The sequence below is a fragment of the Simochromis diagramma genome, unplaced genomic scaffold (genome assembly GCF_900408965.1).
Source record: "Simochromis diagramma unplaced genomic scaffold, fSimDia1.1 OVJJ01000682.1, whole genome shotgun sequence".
Lineage (NCBI taxonomy): Eukaryota > Metazoa > Chordata > Actinopteri > Cichliformes > Cichlidae > Simochromis > Simochromis diagramma.
Genome location: NW_024387359.1, coordinates 1,030,334 through 1,054,106, shown reverse-complemented (window position 1 = coordinate 1,054,106; position 23,773 = coordinate 1,030,334). Strand labels below are relative to the sequence as shown.

At 41.3% G+C, this 23,773-nt stretch overlaps 1 protein-coding gene across 1 annotated transcript; it reads right to left on the bottom strand.

Annotated features, from left to right (window-relative positions):
* Positions 1-812: 812 nt before the first annotated feature.
* Positions 813-23,481, bottom strand: LOC120718750 (tumor necrosis factor receptor superfamily member 10A-like). Its single transcript, XM_040007427.1, has 10 exons — positions 23,176-23,481; positions 12,270-12,453; positions 10,659-10,790; positions 5,658-5,769; positions 5,400-5,530; positions 5,197-5,295; positions 5,062-5,108; positions 3,916-4,191; positions 3,785-3,821; positions 813-3,158 (listed from the first exon to the last, which is right to left on the bottom strand). The coding sequence occupies exons 1-10, from the start codon at positions 23,206-23,208 to the stop codon at positions 2,857-2,859; spliced, it is 1,353 nt and encodes a 450-aa protein (XP_039863361.1). The 5' UTR covers positions 23,209-23,481; the 3' UTR covers positions 813-2,856.
* Between the last annotated feature and the right edge of the window lie 292 nt (positions 23,482-23,773).

Below are 23,773 nucleotides of genomic sequence, written 5' to 3'. Positions count from 1 at the left end.
AACATAGTTTGAAATCAACACTTTTGACACTCAGAGCAGCTGCGTCTTGCTGCTAGGTCATCCTAAATTACAGACGTATAGACTCCAGAGGGCCAAAAGCCCACTTTCTTCTGATTGGCTGTCCTCTGGAAGCATGATGAGGGGGAAGCACACGATGCTTGTAAGCTGAAATACTGGTACTTGTTTGCCACAGTGTTCTGGGTGACCATAGTCTGAAGCCAGGATTTATATGTAAATGCTGTATTATGACTTGAAAAATGTAACATAAAAATTTTAAGTTGTGACATTATGAGCCTGATTCACCAACATAGGGTGAATTTTGGGTTAAATAAAAAGTACTGAGGGTATTTACAAAAAGAGTGCAGTAAGAGGTGGGAACTTTTTGCCACTGACCCCGGTGCATACGTATTTCCTTTGTCAAGGCACAAAGTATGGCGCAGTATCGGGAAGATAATGTTTAAATCAAGTGCAAAAATGTATTTACTGTTTGTTACACACAGTTCGCTGCCAGTTACACCGATCTTTAACGCCAACAAATTCATGCCTTACTTCTTGAGCTTGTTGATGAAACGGCTTGCACTGGGTGTTTAGGAAACAGCACAACTTTAGTGAATGACCCGTGAGACTAGAGCTCTTTAAAGTAACGTATCGTCAGATCAGAAAAAGTAAAAATGATGAAGACAGAATTTACACAATCAATAAATGACTGATAATAAAAAACAAACAAACAAACAAACAAACAAAAAAAAACATGCAGATCCCTGAAAGCCACACTGAGCCATTGCTGTAAAAAAAAAACAATGAAAACATCATTTCAATGTCTGTACAAAACATTTATTTGAAATAGACATAAAAACAGCTTTGATGTATTTGCATCATTCATATCTGAAATCCACGACGAGCAAACAATAACTAAGGAGACATGGCTTAATGGAAATCATGAACAGAATGGTTTTTTATACAAGTAAAAGGAAGTTATGTGAACAGCTTAGGAATTGCAATGAAATATGTAAAACCACAGAAATATTACAAAAACATGTTTTGTCTGAGTAAACAAAACATCCACTGAAGCCTATTCACTGCTATACAACACCAGGAAAGGCTGAGGGGGATTAAAAAAAAGAACTAAAATGGTATCAGGTGAAAAAACTGGATCCAAATGGAGCATGAAAAGGGCGTACAGGGTCCCTAGAAATTGATGCAGGCTGTATTTTCATTGTCTTTCAGTAGATGGCAGTGCCAGCACTGTAGCATCATTCTTTAGCAACAATATATAACTCTGTAACTCTTTTCTTTATACATGAGGAACTGCAGAAAAATGGGCGAAACAAAATCTAGTTAAAAATAGTTTTTTTTTTTATCCTCAATAACTTCATACGTCACTATATTCATTTTAGTCTGTTAATATAGTTGCATATATACATATATATAGTTTGTGAGACTTCTATGCTCTCTACACATATACATGCGAGAAAATTGGGGGGGGGGGGAGTCTTCTTTTTGAAACCAGAAAAGGTTTCCTTCATCTTGTCTGAATCTAAGTGAGACAAAACAATCCGTACCTGCACCCTGTGTCACTGCTGATATGAAGGGACTATTTGGTCAGTCGGCTCACTCAAAGTCCAATTTGAAAAGACGCATTCAGCGTTGGGCATCACGGACGCTTCGACAACGTGCCCAACGCGGCCTCGGTGGAAGAAATGGCACCGAATCACTGACACGCCCGCAGCAGAACGGATTCTAAGAAAACACTACAAGCTGAAACTACAACCTGAAACATTTGTTTTCAGTCATTTTGCCCTGGTGCTACAAACCCCGACAGCACTAATACTGCGTGTGTATTCCAGGGGTCACTTTGGCAATGGTATTAAACAACAAGAGATAATTATTTATTTATTACAATAAATATATCAATAAATAAAATGACCTTTTGAAATTCTCCAAGTTACAAGGACACACTTTTTTTTTACTAAGCTACTCGTCGTCGTCCCAGCAGAAAGAGCTGGTGAAAGTCCTTCTTCAGCGTTGTGTGTGAGTAGTAACACTGAACAGGACTGAATGACGAGGAAGGCCATTTGTGATGTGACCAGGTCGTAGAAAACAATAACAAAAAGACACCTAAGTAAATGTAGGTATTCAAACAGCGCAGCAAAGGTCAAGCTTGTGATTAGTAAGGATGCAAGTTAACCTTTGTTATAACAAACGGAGGCTATCTTCCAATTATTAGTCGGAAAAGTGTTCATGGACTAATATACAGAAGTTGAAATCAGCACAGCTGACAGAGCGTGACTTTTTTTGCTTTAAATCCTACATGTGCCTGAGGTCAGTGCATCGATGCGGCACAGTATTTGTGACATAGCTAATACCACTCCTACAAACCAGTGTATATATCCTTGTCTCGCGCTAGTGTGTTAGCATCCGGGCGGATGACACACAAAGCCAGAAACGTCTTAGCTTTCAGTACTTGGCTACGCTTCTCTACAGCTTAAACCATGCAGCCGCAGCGCCTGCGGAAGATGACAACTTCATGTTCTTGTGCTCTTTTTAAAAAAAAAAAAAAAAATTAAAATTGTTACACCAGGCTTTTTGTTTCCATGGTTACGCTTCAGCATTTGGCAAGAGGTTAGCATCCTCAGACCGTTCATCAAAACAGCTTGACTTTCCCCTTTTTTGCTTTTATCTTTTTTGTCTTGTTTTTTTTTTTTTTTTTAAACTACTGGCTTTTGAATACGTGGCCGATCAGCCACAAAAGAGGTAAGCCTGTTCATGAGACACAACGTCCACTGGCAGTGTCTGTGTGCTGTCTTTTTGTATTAAGCACTTTGTGTTTACTTCATTTGAAGTCCCCGCTGCTTTTCAGGGCGTGTCTGCGTGTTTGTAGTAGCCCCTTCGGAGGGCTTCGGAGGCGATGCTCTCGGCTGAACGTCGCTGGTCCATAGTCAGCAAAGTGTTTAGCAGGTCGTTGATGTCGGCTCGGAGTCCCTGCCTCTGCATCCAGTTCTTCAGCAGTTCATACACTTTATCGCTGGAAGTGCCGCTCTCCGCAAGCCGAATGTGGTTGTCACTGACTCCAATCATTCTGAAGAACTTGTTGTGGATCCGCACGTCCAAGTACTCGTCGAACAAATCGAAGCTCTTCCTCAGGGATTTTTCAGAACCTTTTGGGGGAAAAAAAACAAACAAAACACACAGATGAAGACAGGGAAGAATTTCGACTGTGAAAACAGAAAGCCACAACGTGTAAAATGCATGTGCATCTTGTTATTTTACAGACTGTTCCTAACAGACTGTGAACACTAGCGTGCAAATCATAACAGTATAGGCATTGTTCCAACAAAAGGAACAAGCAGCAAGTTTCAGTACATTTTCTGTCAGGGGAGGCATGTATAATACTATTAACAGAGGATCAAACAAATCAGTTAAGCCGTGTCCTCTTTAATTCACCATGAGAACGAAACAACAGTAAAAAAGGCCGCATGTTCCGAAGCCCTAGAGGCTCAGATATGGCCTGACTATCATGAGATTATTAATCTATCAAGCAGCAAAGATGAGATCTGGAGGAGATTTTGTGACTTCCCTTTGGATTGCCATGAACAGCATTAAACTGTACTGTTTTTATGTAAAGCTGTCTGGCTCTTAGGGTAAATCAAGTGGGAAAAAAAAAGTACTGCAGAGGGTCATCAACACAGCCCAGAAGATCACCCCAGTCTGGAGGCCATTGCAAACTCTCGGTACCTCAGCAGAGCTGGCAATATCATTAAGGACTACTCTGTGTGAATCTTACCTTGTAGTGGCACCAGTCGACATCGCAGAGGATCATCCTGCAACACGAGACAAAATAGAAAGTTTAAGGTGTGATGAAAATTTTAAAATACAGTGTGACCCATTTGAGCTCATTCTGACTCTACTCCTCACCAGATCTGCAGGCAGCTGTCTGAAGGTAGCGGGGCTCTGGTGTGGGGTGTTGGAAACCGCTGTGGGAAGGGCTGACAGGCTAGTTTGAGAGGAACTAGTGGTGTTGGGCAAGCTGTCCCCTAATCCTCGGTCTTCATCTTCGAGGGGCGGGGAGGCCTTGGTCATCCCAGCCTGGGTCTCCTGCAGGAGCGGCCTTGAGTCTGGGCGGGACTCCTCGCCCTCCAGACCCGCGTTTTGATCATTCTGTCGCTCCTCTGCTGTGGCTCCACTCTCATCCTGAGCAGAAAAAAGGAAGTGTATAGAAAACGTGAACACAACAATGGTATATGTTGTCCAAACGGTGTAATAAATGGACAGAGTTGAAGATTGACGCATCAAAGTTTTGATTAGCGGATGAAAAGCTCCTCTGGTATTTAACTCCAATAAATGCTTTAAATCTCATTTCACTGACAGACACAGGGTGTACTATCGTATTATCAAATCTCCTTACATGAGGCGTGCCTCAGGGGCCCATGCTTGGCCCAGGCTTTATCATGCCATAATACTAATAATAATGACTCATTTTACTTTTCCATGAGTGTGTTCTGTAGATAGATTTCACTGGCAGAATTAAGCCCCCCCCCAATCTTTGATAAGTATTGTGAAGTAAAAATCTGCTGATGTGAAACACTTGTGAATCTTGTTATGAAAACATATAAAAAAAGTGTTAAACCATTTCTCTCTTTTTTCTTCACTGACTTTAAGACACAATTCATGCTTTTATTTTATGTCTATTTGATTACTTTATTGTTGTTATTATTCAGGTGTCAGCCTGTCTTTACGTTCTTGACTGGAAATGGTCCAAAACACCCCCTCGCGCTCTTAACAGGCACTTATAAGAGAGATCAACTACGTTAGCTTTTCCTTGTTGGCTCCCATTCAGTTTTAGAATTGATTTCAATATTTTTTTTGTCTGTTTTTAAGTCACTGAGTGGAGTGGCACCACTTTAACTCCCTGATCTTGTAACCTGCTCTATTCATGCGAGATCACTGAGGTACACTGAGCAGATCCATCTGCTTTTTCTTCCTTCAGCAGCACAGCACTTTGTTCAATGTCCATTTGAAATGGCTTGAATTAAACATGTAAAATAACGACAAACAACTTACAATGGGAATCTTGACAATTTCACTGGACTCGCAGTGGAGCTTCAAGCCTATTTCGGAAGCAGGAAAATAGCATTAGGAACACATCTGATGAGCAAAACATTAACTGCAGACGCACATTACTTGATATCAACTCACATGGTATTTCACATGAACGCTGCTTGAAAATGAACCACCACAGAGCCAGTGCGATAATGATGATGATAACGATGGCCAGGAAAATGCACAGAGGAACAACTGAAAACAAACAAACAAATGGCACGAACACAAAAAATGTAATTTAAGCAACGATAGCTAAAAAACTTTCGGCAGCAGAATCTGAAACTGATAGTGAAACTTACCGATGCTCGCCGGAGGATCCAACGTGGGCGAAAGGGACGGAGTGATTCGTGTGGGGGACAGAGGGCGTTTTCGGCACACTGTGTTAGAAAACGGTGTGCACTTTTTTACCTCCTCCTCATGAGGTTTACACCTGCAGTTTTGAAGCACAGAAACATTTTAAGTAACAGTAAAACAGAGTCCCAAATTTTGACTGTAGGGTAAACGCAGACGCAAAAACAATCCAGAATAATTTCAGGAAACAGGTAAGTGACACTCACTTGACACAGCGCTTGCAGACTTCGCAGGCCTGGTCCGGAACACAGAAGGTATTCGGTTTGCACTGGCACTTGGTGTCTGCAGTTGTGGTGCAGGAAGCAATTTCCTCCTGATCTGTGGACAGTTAGGAAAGTTGTGAGACAAAGAGGCTTCTGTAGCACCTTTCAGAACAAAGTCAAAAAGTGCCTAACAGGACACGATGGGAGCATGCAAATAGAAGACCTTCAACTAATTTGTTGGACACCGGCAATTGTGTGGCAATCTTTTGCAAAGAAAAAAAAAGATATGTTAGATAATTAGGTTACTAATTTTATCTCCCTCTGAGAAATATTTTGCTTCACTTTAACGGGATAATACGGAACGGAGAATCTGCCACGGTTCATTTCTTAAAATGAGACCTAAATAGATGGTAGCCCTGGCCTTTAGGATACGATCAAAATTAATAACAAGCCAGCGGTCCAACTCCACAGGACGCCCTTTCATATAAAATCTCATGTTCATGCTTGTCAATTAAAGAAAAATGGCTTTGTTAGGTTGGTTTGCAAAATGTGTGCACACCGTCTTTCACACTAACCTTCCTATCGTTTTATACAGGCGATTAAGCTCATTCTATAGCAAGCTATGGATATTTTAAAGAGTTTTATAGAACTAAGTAAGGAGGATTTTTTTCGTATTCACTGCATATTTTAATGTGATCCAAATAAAGGCGACTTTCCCACAGGTGAGAACTGCCACCTTCATCAGGTCACTGATGATGTTTCTGCTGGTGTATTTAGTTGCAGTTATTTAAATCACAGAATATTAAACAATCTTGACTAATCTAAGCTGGAGTTGAAATGGCACAATTATTTTCGGTTTGCTTCAACACTGCCCACAGAGGCAAATGTGCGTTCTGCCGTAAGTGTTAATGATGATCAGTGTAAAGATCATAATGATCTCAATGGGGTTAGGCAAGAAAAAAAATTACCTTACCCTGATGCAAGACTGCACTCATTTCCCATTTCATTAGTAATAACTTAGTAGTACTATTATTGTACGATCTACTGTACAATATTAAGCGCCTTGAGGCGACTGCTGTCGTGATTTGGCGCTATATAAATAAAACTGAATTTCATTGAATTACTAGTTTGGACCCTCTGTTGCTTTCAGAACTGACTTAATTCTTCATGGCATCGATTTAAGAAGGCGCTGGAAAGATTTCTCTGAGATTTTGGTCCATGTTGACATGACCGCATCACACAGTTACTGCAGAAACCCCTGTTTAATGATTGTATGAGTCCTTGTTTGAGCTACCCTTGCTTTCCTATCAACTCGATGTAATCTGACAATGCAGGTTTGCATTGGGATTTTTTTTGGGGGGGGGCCCGTACTAGAGATGGTTGAGCGGGAAAATCACAGCAGATCAGCAGTTTCTGAAATACTCCAATCAGCTTTGTCTGGCAGTAACAACCATGTCATGTTTAAAGTCAGACAGATTTCATTTTTTTCCCCATTTAGATGCTCACTTTGACCTTCAACAGGTCTTATTGACCGTGTCTACATGCCTAAATGCACCAAGTTGCTGTCGTCGTTGAGTCGATGGCTCAATGCAACAACTTGGATTGTAGCCTGTTTGCTTCACGTATTTTTTTTTTCCCTTTATGCAAGACAAATTGGAAAAGTAAAGCTCTCAGTCAAGGTTTGGATTTCCAAACCAACAAACAGCTTTTTTGTTTTTTAAGCATTTCTCTGATTAGAGTCTGAACACAAACAGGCTGCTATTTTAGTTTAGTACATCTACTCTTACTTATTCCAAGTATGTGGGACAACAGGCTTCACTGTTATTATATTAATGACATGTAACAATCAAAATTAAATTACAATTTTCCAATACAGAGCGACACGGGTTCTGTTTCATTCCATTCTAAAGGCAGGGCACGAAAAAGACACTGGTAGGATATCATTTGCTGCACGCTTGTTAAACACTAAACCCCACGGCACACTAGAAGCTTTGATTCTGGCAGAGCACACAAATATTTAAAAGGGATTAACTATGAAATTATGTAGAATAAAAAGAACTATCAAAGATTTTTATGGTCTTAACCTTTTCCTGTTAAAGAAGAGAAGTTTTAAAATGAGTTGAAATACAAAAGCAGCTTAAAATGGTGAAAATTTATCTGCGTTTCTTGTCGGAGTGAAGTGTCATAATTGCACAAAGAATGACACGACTATCAGCATTGGGCTTGGCTGTGAAGGCCCAACTGCACAACCAAAACAAGGTATTAAAAAGCCCATCTATTGCCACTTTACCAAAATTGACTTTGTTGCACTTTAAACAAGTTGGTGATGGGGATTTAATCTGCTCCGTTTTCTAATTATGACTGATATGACACTTTATATGTGGCTGACAACATAGCATTAGGGCTGCCACGATTAGTCGACTAGTCACGATTACGTCGACTATTAAAATCGTCGACGACTAATTTAATAGTCGACGCGTCGTTTGAAGCTTTGTAAGATCCCAAAAGACGCAGGAATAAGTAGTAGGATTTAAGAGTGTAATAAGGGACTGAAACAGAAGATGGCAGCACTGCATGTACAAGGATGCCAGCTGCCGTTACACCCCGAAGAAGAAGAAGCTGTGTCCCAGAATTCATAGCGCGGCCCAGCGCAGTTGCCAACGATGGCGGCAGCTAGTTAGTTTTAATATTACTCTTATTATTCTTTTTGGGTCACAAAATAAAGTTTAACATATTTTCAGGCGAGAATGTAGCTGTGTAAACCTCAAATATCTGCTCAGTTTATCAAGACACCACATATTTTCAAAAGCGCTCCGACGTTTTCAGAGACGTCTGTTATCCACTAGCTCGTTAGCTAGCCGGGTTCAAGGCTCACTAGAGCCCATGAGAGCACCGGACTCCCGGCAAATCGTTTTCAAACCCACCGCTGTCTTTCGCCACTCAGGTTAAACATGATATATAAGTCACTTAGATAACTTAAAAATGTTATTGTTTGGCTTTTTTTAGTATTTTATTTGTTCCTGAGTAAATCCGTTTGGCTGAGATTAAAGTTATAGTTTTTACACAGCTGAATAAACCTCAAGCAGACAGCTGATCATCAGAAGTGTGAGATGCTCGAGAATATACTCCGGTGTCCTGTTATATTTTAGATAGCAAGGAGCAGACGGCTGAGTTTATTAAACTCCACCGAAACAATCTGCAAACTTCATTAAAATTTAATAAACTATCATCTTGTCTTTATTTTTAGTTAGCACAGACCTTAAACACTTAAAGCTGTAAGCTAATGATAGTTATATAAGAGCAGATGCTGCTGGTGCAATAAGCTGTACGTTTTACGTCCAATGGATGCATGATACGATTAGTTGACTAATCGCAAAAATAATCGGTGACTAGTCGACTATCAAAATAATCGTTTGTGGCAGCCTTACATAGCATTCGCTGTTGCTGTGGCTAATTTTTACATACAACAATGGTTTTGTAGTACCTCGGCATAGTGACAGATCATCACATACAAAGGAGATACGAGGAGATATTCCAAGCCTAAAATAGACCAAGAGGCTGGTGATTTCTCGATTTTGGTTAATTCATTAAACTGGTAAACATTTGTGTGAGTCTGCGCCACAAAGTCAGATAGAGACATGGGTCCAAACTGACTATTAAAAGCTTACCCTACAAAGGGAAGGGTCAAGGACACGTGGTCATTTACTATAAATTATAAAACGGTGCAAAAATGTGGCCATTTAACCCATTTTTTGCCTGTAGAGGATGCTTGGCCTTATAAAAAAGTTTGATAACCCCTGATTTAAACGATTGCATAACATCTTTTACTTGTGAGATAACTTTTACAGACAAAAAAACCAAACTGTGGCCTCCGCTCCAAGCAACTTAAGTTCCATCTTACTCCATAAATGATTCACTGAACCAACAGCAGCCTTGTCAATATGAAATATTTTCCAGGCAAGTTCTAAAGCGTTCCAGATAACACCGCAGTTCATTTTAAGTAAAAGTAGTCCAACAATAGGCATCTTTTAAAAATTTCATTACATTTCCTTTGGCGTGCTCCTTTTAATTGTTACATGGTCATAAATAAGTTAAAACTAGAGCAAAACAAACCCATCCACACCCACACATATTAAAAAAACTCTCCTAAAACCGCAATGAATGAGCACAAAGCACATCCTATGTAACAGAAGTCTCTTTTCTGCAGCTCCTGCCTTTCATTGGACACAAAGACAGCAGTGTGGGAGACAATGAGATGCAGCCACACCCAGCTCAGTCAGGTAAGACAGACACACAGGCAAATCTCCTGAGACGTGGAACACACTCACATTCAGCCCACGAAAACAAAAACAACAAAGACACGCCCTGCCACTTGGTGTAACATCATAAGATCACATTGTCATGAGTGGCTCTGAAAGGCGGGGGCGCAGACAAAAAGGTATTAAATTTCCTAAAATGATATATCCGACCAACTGGATTACAGAACACTCGACTTTTATGTTTGTTTTAAGGTAAAAAAAAAAAAAAAGCCTTCTGTATTTATTTATAACCTCAGATTTATTGTCAGTACTCAGATTTGACTATTCCATTTCCTGGTACCCGACCTGACGTCATGGCTGTGTGCAGCTGCGATAAACATGTCTTAGATAAGCGGATAAATGGTCAAGCAAATAATTAGTAAAATGTCTCAGTCAATAATAGTTGAGTATTTTGTGATATTTACAGGTACATACAGACATATATATGCCTGTGTTGGTGTTGTTCCTATACCATCATAATAATGTTGGCCCAGGATCAATATTGTAGTTGACCAATAACATTGTCTAAGCATTCAGTATTATAATACTGCAATTAATATTATGAAATTTTTACAATATGTAAAACATCTATGTGGGAAAACAGTGTAGACCAAAAAAAACCCAATCTATATACAAAGTATACTTATAGTCTATATACAAGTAATGACCTCACTATTGATTTATCAGGGGAGGAGAGTATCATTACCTGAGCGGCAGTGAGTACACGGCAAGCAGCGGAACATCCCGTTGTTGTGCTCTGTGTGGGTCTGTCCATGTTCACATGGAAGACAGATCCCGAGTTCTAGGTCTCTTTCACAGGGCTGATGCACATATGTTCCTGCAAATAAAGGAGAAAACCATCACATAACTAGCCAAATACATAAACGCTTTGCACGCCCATATAAAGAGCATATTTAATATGTGAATGCCAACTTTTAGTGGCGCGCTGCGTTTCCTGCCGACGTCAGAGCAGAGCAAAGCAACGCGTTAGGTTCATAAAGCTGCAAACCAAAGGAGGCATCGTCTTAGAAAAAAACAAAAAGAGCTTGACCCAAGCCCCAGAGACTGATTATCATTATTTTACATTTCTGCATCATTTTTTCCTGGAATTCGGAGGAGAACAGATTTGCTGAACTGCCGCGAATCAAGTCGATCTCCTTTACTCGCACACTGTCACGCTTTGCAGTTTTAGACTCGATTCATGCACGCTGTGAGTATGACCACTTGATTCTCATGTGTCTTCAGGATTTGTTTGATGCATGAATGGCAAAAACACAGCAGGAGGAAAAAAAATCAATTAAAAAAAAAGTAAAAAACATCTGTGGTTAGACTTTCTAAGCATCCAGTAAATAAAGCCGTTGTATTGTGCTTAGGTTTAGAGACAGTGCAGTCCGTTTCACCCATACTTAACTGGATCCAAAACTAATTTTTGGTTTAAAAAAAAATTTATTTGCTTGTAAATAAAAGTTTATACTGACAAGAAGAAGCAGAAAGCTATCATTCCACACCATTAAATGGTTACTGTGGCTTTAAAACATGTGGTAACAGCTGAGCAACTGGGATAAAGAGGAGAAAACACAATAACGCATGAGGAAGGAACATCACACATTATTGAACCAAACACAAGCAAGCCGAACAGTGTCAAACAATGACGACCTCTTATTACTATATTAATTAACTGTGAACTGATAATCTATTAACTCTTACTTCAAAGTGGCAGGCAGTGATGATTACATTTGCAGCTTTTTCACAAGTAAAAAAACAAAAACTGGAGTTGATCGAATATTTTAAAAAAAGGCATTTTTTAGAATCCACTGTGGCAAATAAAATAATTCAATCAGTTAGCAGAACCATGCAGTGCTTGTGTCTCAGCTAAACGCTCAGACTTAAAAAGAAACAAAAAAACAACAACAACAAAAAAAAAAAAAACAGCTTTATTGAATTTTTTTCATAATAAATTAAAAGGATTAGTGCTTTTAAGGACTACAGCTTTAAAAATAACCTCTGCGTCACACCCCGCACATTTCACTTCACGTTTTGCTTCACTCTCATCTGCTGAGACGGAGCGGTTTGCTTTCTGCTCCTGGCCATCACACATTCTTTCCAGATCAGGCTGGGGGAATATTTTAAAAACTAGTTTGGGATCAAATTCAGCTTATGGCTTTGACATTTACCTTGAGTTAGAAACAAAAACAAAGAAGACACCATGCCAATCTAAACGTTGGCTACAAACTGCCCTCGTGTCAGTTTGTCTTATGTTTGTATCATTTTTGTAGATATAGTGACACGGGAGTGTAACTCCTCTTATCCGCCTTACCAGCATTGCAATTGAGGCAGCAGAGTCCCTGGTGCAAGTACTGTTCATTCTCCACGCAGGATTTGTGTAGTCGAAGTGTTCGGTTTACGTATGCTTCATTGGACCACTGAGCTGCTGGAGGTTCTGCTGCATGACACACAACCCAGATGAAGAGTGCTGCCACCTTCACCTGCATCGTCAAGGTCTGGGAGACAAACAGGGAGGAAGAAGAAAAGATAAGATTCGGGTTATTTTTGTGCATCCACAGTAGGCCGACTAACCCGCAATCAAACTCATAAGATAAAGGAAAGCAAAGAGGAGAATCTATCTTCATAGGAAACCTTGTGTGAGCAATCTACATCTTAATTTGAACCATCTGATCTGAACATCTGCCGTGGGAAGCAATTAAGGGAGCTGTGCAGCCGGTCAGAACTAGAGGCAACACAAACTCGTGTGTGCAGGATGCAGAGCTACACGCTAACTACACGCAGCGCAACAGGCAGCCAAACTTAATTAGGCCTTGATCTGGTTTTCCTCTAGTTCAAAAAAAAGGGAGGAAAAAAAAGGCAGAGAATCTGCTTCCTCTGCTGTGGATGTAAAAGACAGAGTTTGATAAGGTATCTTAACTAACAGCAGCATGATGCCCATATCAAATGCGGGTTCAGAAATCCATTCATGGGCTGGATAATAACAGGCTTGTATAGGTGGGGTACTGAGAAGAATACAGCTGAAACACTTTAGTGCGGCCCCCGGGCGATGGTGTTTATTCACAAGCTTTTCACCATGTCAACGTGAGAAGGCCCCATTCACTGGCAAACAACGCACTTTAGTGCCTCTACTTCAAATGACCCACATTCTTAAAGCCAGACTCTTTGAATGCCGGGACATACGACACCGACATGAAGCGCCTCGAATGCAACACGACACCTCGTGGGTAAATGAAAGTCCTAGATTTGGAGGTTTTGTCTTCTCCCGTGTGCACACCCCCCACAACCACCCCACCCCGACCTCTGTTAAAGCAGGAGAGAGAATATGGGACAGGCTGGGTGGAAAGGGCTGAGTAGTGAAGGGGGGGGGCAGAAACTGTAGACAGCAGGTTGAAGATGGGATGTTCTACAGGGAATAGGCACTCTAAAAAGGACAGTGTGGGAGAATGAGGGGAATAAAAGCTGAGAGCACATAGGCAGAGGTAGAGAAAGAGGAACGGGCTGGGGAAGAGACCGACTCCTGACGCTAGACTTGACTCTCTGGAGGGCCGCCATGCCTTGTTGTTCAAAGGAACTTTCCTCCCTCTCTCTTTCCCTCTGCCTTTTCCCTTCTTCCTCTCCCTCTGCTCACGTCAGACTTTCCAAAGACGCTGAGAAGCAGACGTGGAGTTACAGACGGCCGGCAGAGCAGTCACAATCACACCATTTACATCTATCCAAACATTCTGGGGAACGGGGGAGGCAGAAGAGAGAGGGAGAGAAAGTGAGAGGGGGGGGGAAACTAACAGCTTGCATGACACAGGGTGAGTCTTTAGACTTGAATATACTGTGTGTAAGACTGTGGGGTGGGTGGGGATGTGGAGAGACGGAGAAATCTGTGCACAAGCGCACGCTACAGACAAAAACAGTGGAAAGAAAACAGGAAACTAAAGAAATGAAGGAGCTGCGCTAAAGGTAATCTTATACCCCACAACGCAGGCACAGACTGTGAAGCTGTGCTCGGTATTCAGAAATATCTTTAATAGAGTGTCTTTACAGAGCACAGCCCATCAAAGGGTGCCTCTCTGACAGTAAACATGAACGGACAGTGCTGATATTACATCATTTCCAGGCTTTGTTCGTTTCAAGGCCTGCGATTCCAAACACTCCCAGGTGCAGCCGTTCTCAGTAGCTAACCTGTTATGATCGGCAAGGTTACGACAAGAAAAGATGCAACATTTCTTTTTTTAAACTGTTGACTCTGCCACTTCATTTAATTTCACAGTCCAAACAAATGTCTTGCTTCTTTACCTTGCTTCTTTGTCTTACTGGTCTGATCGCAGTTGCGTAAAACCGAGAAAATAGCTAACTCTTACACTGAAGTAGCTCTAACAAATACATTTATTCACTGATTGTTGCTCAGCAAACCATAAAGGGTTTAAATGACGGAATCAAAAATATAATCTTTTCTCTAAAGTTGGATCTATGGCCATGCACTGGTGCAATTGTGGGGTTTCAGATAATACAGAAGCTGCTAACATGCACTTACAGTACATGCGCAGTCCCAACAGTGATGGTGCAGTGCGTCAGTCAAATATTGACTGGTTTAAAAGTTAGCTTTACCAGGAAAGGAAACCACAGTGGAGTTCACCATGAGGAGGAAGAAATGCATAAAGGAACATCAAATACCAAAGAAAAGCAGTTTTTAGTGTTTAACACTTTTTTTAGTCCACACTACAAAGATGTTCTTTGTCTATTATGACTGCTATCTTCTCTGCTGCAAGCTAAAGGACCGGCAACAACACAAACGCATAACTTTCATAGCAACCCAAGTGACAGCAGAAAGCTCCAACGTGCAAACATGGGCCTACAGAGCGTTGCACCTACAGGACTACAAACACAGCACCATGAGTCTTGTGGTATTTCTTGAACACAGCCTTGCTTGCACACAAGGAAAAGAAACAAGGCCACACGTCCACACTAATATCTTAAGGCTTCTGAACTACGCTGGCACAAAAGTAGAGCATATACAAACACTATGGGCAGCCACAATGTGGCTTGGTTTAACCTCCACAAACCAAGTGAGGAGGAATAGTGGAGTGACCGTAACCTCAGCGTAGCAAGCCCTCCAAACCCTCCAATTCCTGGAAACACTCCAACTTCAGCAGAAGTGGCCCAGTCCTTCTCTCTCCCCTGCCAAATGAGAGAGCTTGGCTACAGATAATTTGCTAAAACAGTGTCCTATTGTTATACAGTCTGCATGTATGATAAGTTAATACTCTACATGGGTGGATGCAAGTTAAACTAATAAGTTGCAATACAATAATAAGGGACTTTCTGTGCATCAACAACAGGAGCAACACTCCACTTCCTCTAGGCACCCGGGTTCCTCCAAATTGCCTTGGCACAAACTCTGCACATGCCATGTACACTGAGAATGCGTTTGTGACTAAATGACAGGACATCCTTTCAGTTTTGACCCAGGTTATCAATGGGCCATTTAGACGGCTGTGATCACCCTGTATTCCTGAGGAAATTACAGTAAGCCCCTTTATTAAAGAAATAAAGATGGGCAGAAACAGAAAATGCGAGGGTCTCTCTCTCGCCCCGTCTCTCACGCAGACATGCACAATACGTACAAACAAACTAAGATAGCGTCTTCATTTCATATCGGACAGATGATTTCAATCATAGCCAACTGATAAGCAAAGACATCATGCACCTCATTATAGTCCTGCATCCAGAGCAGGACCTGATTTCCCATATCATGCTTTTCTTATTAGAAAATAAATTTCTTTCATCAATTAAGGGACAGCTTGGACACCGCGCAGCCGACGTCACACTACATGCACAAAATACGGCTGACAAAGAAAAGAGTTGAGATTAAAAAGCACAGTTATGTTGTTACTCATAAAACACACACCTTTAACTCAGCCGCCTACACTTTTCTTTGGTGTAGTCTAAAGGAAACCAGTTGTACTTGTCACTTTATATCACTTCAATCGAAATTTTCTCCTTGGACTTTGACAGTTAACCACCCCCCCACACACACACACCCCATGGCTGCCTGATGGTCTGAGTAATTCTCAGATCGAGTCTATCGTACTTCTTCCAAGCACTTTGCAACTTGTTCTCTATTGTGTTCTCTACTTGTTCTCCTGTTTGCCATTTATTTCTACTGTCCTTCTATTTCTACTTTATTTCTGCACAGTTGGTGTGAAGCACCCACAATTTCGTTGTTCATGTACAATGACAATAACAGGTTATTCTATTCGATCTGATAGCGGCCTAATCATCTGATTGGATTATAGATGCTCAGCAGCTGGAGGCTCTGAGCAACTAAGTAAACCAACACTGATTATCAACCACCACTCCTTTATTTCCATGTTGAATGCAGGAATTTACTCATTTCACCCTGACAACGTTTGAGAACCTCAGCACGCGACAGCCGAGGCTCTGCAGCACATCAAAATTGACTCAAACATTAATTTAATTTCATATTTCAACACGTGGCTTCTTCTGCCCTTTACAATCATCCACTACTTAACAAGCCACAATAACTGATCTCTTGTTCATTGTGTTATTGTAGCATTCAGATACATGTTACTTACAGAATTGCATGTGCATTTTTGAAATTTAATCAATTAATAAACATGCCTTTTAAAAAAAGTCAAACATATATCATATTTAAAAAACTTAACTACTCCATTTACCACAAAGAATATCAGTCAGCAGTCAGATTTATGATGATTCAACTACTTCTGGTTGTTTTTTCCCCAATTTATTCAAATTAAGTGATTAATTTTCCTAGCTCTGTAGTTGGTTTCAATATGACTGCAAAAGAAAAAAACAAACAACTAGAAAAAAACCCCAAAACAATAAAATGGGGTTAAGAGTTCAAGGTAACCGATTCACTGTCTCGTATGTTTTAAACATATTTCTGAAGGAATAATGTATTACAGTGGTGACCAAACCGGCCAAAAGATCATATGACAATTTTTGGGGGGATAGAATCACAATTTTCCCCACAGATTTAGCTGAACTCATGAGATCACATGATTAGCTGTGCATAGGGTTGCCTTACTAAAAAGCTTGTCACTTTGGCTCAAGGCTTAAGAGGACAAAGCTCCAGCTAGACTCGGAGCACAACATGGCGCATGTTTCGCCTTGTTGTTCTATATGGTGCGACTGTTGCTGGAGTGTTGACCTCTTAAGGCTTTTTCCATCTGCTCAATTAACTTTGGAAGGAGTCAAATGTGTGCCAGAGACCTACTTCTGCTTTAGCTTCAGGCTTATTTTTGGCTCCGATTCCTGTCTGAATATTCTGACTGGAAGCGGAGGTCTCTGCATGTAGCTCGTTGCTTGTAGCTTTGTCCGTCAGTTGCCCTGCGATGCACCTCTGCTGCATCTAGAGCGCTGTCCTTACTGTATGACGAGTTGCACTTTTGTTTAGCTCATGCAGAAGAACTTGAAAAGTGCTTTTATTTAGTTAATGGCGATGAACTCAAAAACATGTGATCTACCAGATCAAGAGATTGTGTAATTCATGATGTCTGGTGTTACTCTGTCATCACGTAGTCATTTAAGAAGTGAAATACTGATTTCTTTTGTAATGTCATGAGTATATAATTGATAATTATCACTCAAAATATGTTTAATGTGATTTCATTTCCTAATTTAAGATGAATCTTCACGTATACTCTGTCCTAAATTAAACTTTATTTAATATGTTTTACATGTTACAATAAGGGGTTCTGGGTCTTAATGAAACGGTTTTGTATTGTACAGTTCAAATCCCCCACGACTGACCTTGACATGACAGTGAACGCTCTGTGCTTTACAGATAAATCCTGGCATTGCCTGGAGAAAGGGGGTTGATCATGCACAACTTTCCTTGAGTGATAAATTACGCTGACATTTTGAGTTAGATTATGAAGACAAGTACAGCCCAGCTTCTGTCAGGAGAAATAAGTCTGACACTCGCTGCATGGCTGTAAATAAATTCAAAGTTCAGCCAAGCTCGCACACATTCATCATTATAAAGCTGAATGATAGAAAATAAAGAGAATGGCTCCCGTGTCAGTGCAGTACAGTTAAGAACAAGAAGGCGCTAACAGTTTCAAAACCACATTGTTAGGCCGCATACGCAGTGCACGCACGCACGCACACACACACACACACACACATAATATAGCACACAAGCACACAGAGTGCATGTGTGGGGAGCGTGTGAAAAGCGGCTGCCCCCTCCTCTCAGGGAGCACAGGAAGCTCGAGACAATACAGAGGCTTCATGCAGGGTTCAGCTCCAAACTGTTCCCTGCACAGCAGCCTGCCTTAGAGCAGGCCCAGCACCCGATTAGACCCACAGCATATCCGCTAGGCTGGATATTTATAACTCAGGGAAGCTGCTGCTCCATAGCACAAATTCTTGAGTTTCCTCAGGAGGTGCACTCCACTGATTAAATGAGGGTGACAGTGTGTCACAAGCAGGTTTGGTGACATTTACCAGGGGGAAAAAGAAAAAAAAAAAAAAGAAAAAGAACGATGATCCGCGATGACGACGGCTGTATTGAATTTCCTGAGAGACTCTTGACCACAAGTTGTCAAAATTACTGATACCCTGACGTTGATGTTTACCGCAAAAGAATGGCTGCATTGTTTTGATGAGTGAAACAAAGTGGGTTGCTGAAAGTTCAAAAGGTTCCACGCAGTTGTAAGCAGGTGCAACGTGACGCTTTTTTAGTTTTTCGTTCGAATTATTTTGTTGCCAGGTCGATGTGGTCTCGGTGGTCTGTAAAGGTTGACTGCTCGTACGTGTACTCCACGTCATTGTAACTCATACAGAACGTTACGGACATCCAATTTGAATGTCAATCCACAAATCACATTTGTGTGCTGCCGGGCGATTAACTTGGCCTTTTCAAATCGTGATTAGGCCTGTCACAGGAAAGCTAAGCGGTGAATCACAAGACAACTCCTGCAGGGAGGGAATTAAAAAAAAAAAGAGCAAAGAAAGGATGACTAACAGATTTAAGAATGAGCAGGAATCCATCACCTCGCTTTAAAGACAATCACATTAGCTTCACTAAAGCTCATCTTTGTGTAAAAGGGAGGGGGGCAGTTTGAAGTGCTGGCGGTTTATTGAGTTCTCTATAAACACACCGCTGCAAAAAATGTAGAATATGTGACTGGTGTAGCAAGTCAAGAAGGACTTAAGTGACCATCAATGGTTGGAATTTGCACCAGATTTATGTCTTTGTAAACAGACTTCCATTTTCTAGACAAAGGTTTAGCTTGTTCCGAGACTCAACACTTTTATTATAATCTGCTCATTCATTCCAGGAGAGCAGGAAATCAGAAGATACAGCACCGCTGCAAAACCTTTTCCTGATCTGGCTTCATGGTATGTCAGGTTTGAAAGGTGCCTTTAGGCCAGGACTGTACTTTTGACTACGTTAATCGATTATTATTGACTATTAAGGAAAGGAAATCATGGAATAATTCAATAATCAAAAGGAATGCTGTCAGCTGATATCAACCTTGATATTGGCTTATCGGCAAACAAGATCAAAATCAGCGATGTCATCATCGATCTGTTGTGTGACAACACTTCGCCCTGGCTAAACGCTCAAAGGCGTTGAAGTTAAAAGATGAGCGACATTAAATACACAGCAAATTTTGAAGTAAAGAAATAGCAACAGAAACATAGTAAACAAACAGAAATAAAAATATGAGTTCGATCAGTCGGGATTTTCTTTAAAAAAAATTAATAAATAATTTTACTCGGGGATTTCTCTGAAATTCAAAAAATAATTACAGTGTAAAATATGTTAACACGAGACCAACAGTGGCACTATTAAAAAACAGAATAGTGCACAATGATTCTTTATACTCGGTGGAAGCCGAAAATTGAAAATAGAAGTATAGCAACTTTCGAGCTTTATTTAAACCAGTACAAAGCCAAAAGGAATCACTAATCAGTAATACCAAACTGTCCGTCACGCCACAGAAGATAGGATCAGGGACCATGTGGAGCTGTGTTTAAAAAGTGACTGAAAAGAGCAATAAAACAGTGGAGGAGTAACTGCATGACTGAGTTATCCATAAGGAAAATTCCAAATTTGTGTTAGCAACATTTGGAGAGAGACACATCACAGTGCTGCTTTCACTTCATGATGTTCTTGTATATATGAACAGCTACTTATGTGCCATGTGCTCATACAACACACTCTACTCTTTTAGCTATTTTAAGCCATGTTCTCACTTGAACTCCAGACAGTTATTAGAATCAGATGAGGACACTGCCTTTTCTAATATGCAGAAGGACATAGCCCAGGGGTCCCCAATCCCAGTTCATGAGGGCCGGTGTCCTGCAGGTTTTAGATCTCACCCTGGCTCAACACACCTGAATCACATGATTAGCTCATTACCAGGTCTCTGGAGAACTTCAAGAGATGTTGAGAAGGTAATTTATCCATTTAAATCAGCTGTGATGGATCAAGGACGCATCTAAAACCTGCAGGGACACCGGCCCTCGTGGACTGGGATTGGGGACCCCTGACATAGCCTTTTCCAGGGTTATCCTTACTAATGAAACACTGCGTTCTGTTTTGACTGCCTCCGTAGATGACACAGGTTATCCATAATAAAACTTTGTCTCTGTGCATTCATTGGACCATTACATGTGCTATTCTCAAACAGGCATAACTAAACATCACATGGATATGGTGGCAAATAGCGGCCTGTCTCTGAGCCTGGTTCTGCTGGAGGTTTCGTCCTGTTAAAAAAATAGTTTGTCTTTCCCACCGTCACCAAGTGCACGCTCGTCTGATTGCTGGGTTTTTCTCTGTATTATCTTAGGGTCTATTGTAGGGATCTGTGGTTGTGATTTCTTAATATATAAATAAAAATGAACTGTTTTAATGGGCACCTATATCAGGTAAAGTCTAGAAACAGGCTTCTATGTCCACAACAATCCTTCGTAGCACTTTCTGACATGAAAAAAAGTGACTTCCAGTAAAGATTACCTTTTAGCACTCACAATGTGACACAGGGTTAGCCAAAGGAATGTTTTCCATGTATGAAAGATGTAATTAGTAGCTAACATATCAAACTGAAACTAGATGAGGTCATTCTGTTTATCTTGATAGTGGGGATGTTTGACACGGAGTCAATTATCTCCACTTACTTCAATTCGGGACCATTCAGATGTGAGCGGTGACTCGCCTCTGTTGGTATGCATTACGTGGGTAGGCAGCACCTGAACAGGTGGCACTCCCTCCATGAGTCAGCGAGTCCTTTGATAAGACTAGGGTGATTCACCTTAGCAACTGCAGGTCCACACAGGATAATCAATTGACTAACAATAAAACATCCTGGGCTCTCTGAAGAGCCCACATTAAAAGGCACAGACGCCACCTGGTATCAGACACTGAGTTGCGCTGCATTGCATCATTCGGCCTCTCTACAGCTTCTCTAAGCCACAGGCATGGTTATAACTGTTCACATGGTCACCGAGCAAGAGCGGCAACAAGCAGTGTCTACAGTATTAGGAACACTAGCGTTGCCGACCACTGCTTGTCCCCAGTGTCATAGTTTGGCCTCCGCTTGTCCCAGATGCCTGTCCTGCCCTTGTCTGTGTAGTCCACAGAGACGGAGAGGACTATTTCCTGTGTGAACCAACACCCAGACACACAGTAAACAATCACAGATAAAAATCTAGTGTACATTTGCATGGGCATGACAATTCTAAGAAGTAAATTGATGCCACTAATATCAGCAAATCTGTATACTCAAGACAGGAAGTTTACTGGACGGCCAGGCACGTACACTCGGGCAATTTGGAGGGGTGCGTGTGTGTGTGTGTGTGTGTGTGTAGGGGGGGATTAGAGAGGTGGGGAGGAGGAGATGAGGAGGGGCTGAAGTTTCCTCATAGTCCCTTAGCAACAAGGCCTGCTGGCGAGGCCTCCAGAATGTACTGTGGTTTACAAAAGACATAAACATTGACTTTGCCACCCGGAGAAGTAAATCGGATTTCAGTAATGGAACACTGCATGACTTAAAACGCAGATCAGACAACTGGGAAAACAAACACTGGAGCTCCAGGCCCATCAGAAGATATTACGTTTACTTTTAAACAGCTCCATGTACAGTGAGCAGAGCCACAGTGGGCATGTGTGATGAAATGCCACCGACAAACGCCACTACCCTCATCAGCCAAACAAAATGCCAACGCTTGATTTGTTCCGTCATTAGGAACTCATATCATTTTCCACATCTTATCTCATGTAGCGTTATCCTGGTGTAATCCAGTAAACTGTGAGAAAGGAAGTAGATCTCCTCTAATTCAAATGCGTATTTTGCATTAATCAAAGTACTTTTAATGCAGGACAAAGGCGTCCAGTCTGCTCACAGCGCTGGTAGTATAGGCGGCACAGTTGGAAAAAACAACAGGGGAGGAATGAAAAGACGTCTCTGTGAAGGTCTGAGTGGAATAAACTCTAAGAGAGAAATAGCTGAGAGTTGTTATGGACTAACTGATAAGGTGAATTCTTAGCTTTCTGATTACACATTCAGTCATGCTTCTCACATTCTACACAATTTGATTTAAAGCTCGTTTGAGGCAGCAGGCCCACGGCCGCACAGCTCTCATTAATAGCGGCTAGAGGGCCAGCTACATCCGCTGCGACAGACCGAGAGCCGTCATATGCTGAATGTCTGAGGAGTGTGACCGCATGATGTCCAACACAGATGGTGGCTGTAGTGTTGGAAGAGAGAGGGGGGCGAGCGAGTGAATGATCCAGCACATGCACTGAAGAGAGCAAAGACACAAAAACCAAAGTATTTCTGCATTTTCTCCAGAAATAAACACTTTAATAATTAACAACAATAAACACAGTGTTGCTTCCTGTGTCTGGGACAATGCACGGACTTGTTTCATCTTCAAGTTCACAGGCCTGGACGTGATTTCAGCTTCAACGACACTCTTATCTGTGTCGGCTCTTCGCTTTAACTTAATGAGACAGAAGCCTTTTCTTAAAAAATATATACTTTTAGATTATAAACGTTTAGATTATCCGAGCGGCAGCTTGAATTAAGAGGCCACTTTGGTAAATGATTTTTATAGAAACTATCAAATTAGGAGCGTCAATGAATCAACAACCCACTGGACACACGCAAATAGAGTGGTACGCATTCAACAAAGAGCGTATTTAGAAAGCAAGTGTCGTGTTTACTTACATGAAGTTTCCCGACCACCGGATCGAAGTTCATCTCGGGAGCTTCGCGTTGAGAGACAATCCCAGAGAGCTGGAAAGTCGCTTTACAAAACCCAAACTACTCTGAAGTCTTTAAAAAACCCCACACATACAGCGAAAAAGAAAACAGTGACACGAGTTCGACCTACGCTCGCTCCTTCGCCCGGTTTCTTTCATGAGTTTAACTCTTCTTTTTTCTTTTAGTGTTTAAACTTTACGGATTTTTCCTGAGAGAGGAGAAACAGACACGGTCTGAGCACCAGCGAGGAGCTTTTTCTTTTTTTCATGCTTCGAGCACTTCGCGTGACGTCAGACTGCGAGCCAATCACAACCCGTCCCCTAGAATAATAATGAAGGAGGAAATTGCGACGCTTTGCAAAGCAAAGTAAAACAGCAACATTTTAACGCATTTCACCGCGTTGCTCGCTGAAGACCGTGTGTTGTTACTGGGTGAAGTGTGTAACACTGTTCCAAGCAAGCAGAGGGAGTTTCTCAGAAGTCTGCAAATCATCACGCCACGAGACTTTGATCAGCGTGTAGTGGCATCACACTCCAGCTACATTAACCTGGGTATGTAATGT

Coding starts and splice junctions, on each gene's coding strand:
- LOC120718750 (XM_040007427.1), bottom strand. CDS start 23,208: ATGAACTTCGATCCGGTGGTCGGGAAACTTCAT. Junction 5,109..5,196: donor GCGTTCATGTGAAATACCAT/GTGAGTTGATAT, acceptor CTTCCGAAATAG/GCTTGAAGCTCCACTGCGAG. Junction 4,192..5,061: donor AAATTGTCAAGATTCCCATT/GTAAGTTGTTTG, acceptor TTTTCTGCTCAG/GATGAGAGTGGAGCCACAGC.